The sequence below is a fragment of the Dipodomys ordii genome, unplaced genomic scaffold (genome assembly GCF_000151885.1).
Source record: "Dipodomys ordii isolate 6190 unplaced genomic scaffold, Dord_2.0 Scaffold74, whole genome shotgun sequence".
Lineage (NCBI taxonomy): Eukaryota > Metazoa > Chordata > Mammalia > Rodentia > Heteromyidae > Dipodomys > Dipodomys ordii.
Genome location: NW_012267290.1, coordinates 3,178,489 through 3,178,809, shown reverse-complemented (window position 1 = coordinate 3,178,809; position 321 = coordinate 3,178,489). Strand labels below are relative to the sequence as shown.

Below are 321 nucleotides of genomic sequence, written 5' to 3'. Positions count from 1 at the left end.
CTCGCTCGGCCCCGCCCCGGACGTGCCCCTGACAGACCCCGCCTCCGGGACACGCCCTCGCAGGCTCCCCGCCTTCCCCCCAGCTCCCGCCCCTCGGCGGCCTCCAAATCCCGGAAGACGGGTCCGCGGACGCGGAGTGCGGCTGCTCAGACGCGTGCGCAGTGCGCTCCCGCGCTGGCTCCCGGCCGCCGGGCCGCCGGGTTCCGCGGAGTGTCATGGCGGCCCCCAGGGCTGCAGCGGGCGGCTTCCTGAAAGGTGAGGGACCCCAGCCTGCCCCGACCCCGGCGTGTGCCCCTCACCCCGCCTGTGCCCGCCTGTCCC

At 77.9% G+C, this 321-nt stretch overlaps 1 protein-coding gene across 1 annotated transcript in view; it reads left to right on the top strand.

The window, feature by feature from the left end:
- The first annotated feature begins 151 nt into the window (after positions 1-151).
- Positions 152-321, top strand: part of Mcph1 (microcephalin 1) — a 150,710-nt gene continuing 150,540 nt past the window's right edge. Inside the window, exon 1 of the mRNA XM_013024245.1 lies at positions 152-255. Coding sequence (XP_012879699.1) covers positions 216-255 — 40 coding nt within the window. The 5' untranslated portion in view covers positions 152-215. The remainder of the gene's footprint in view (positions 256-321) is intronic.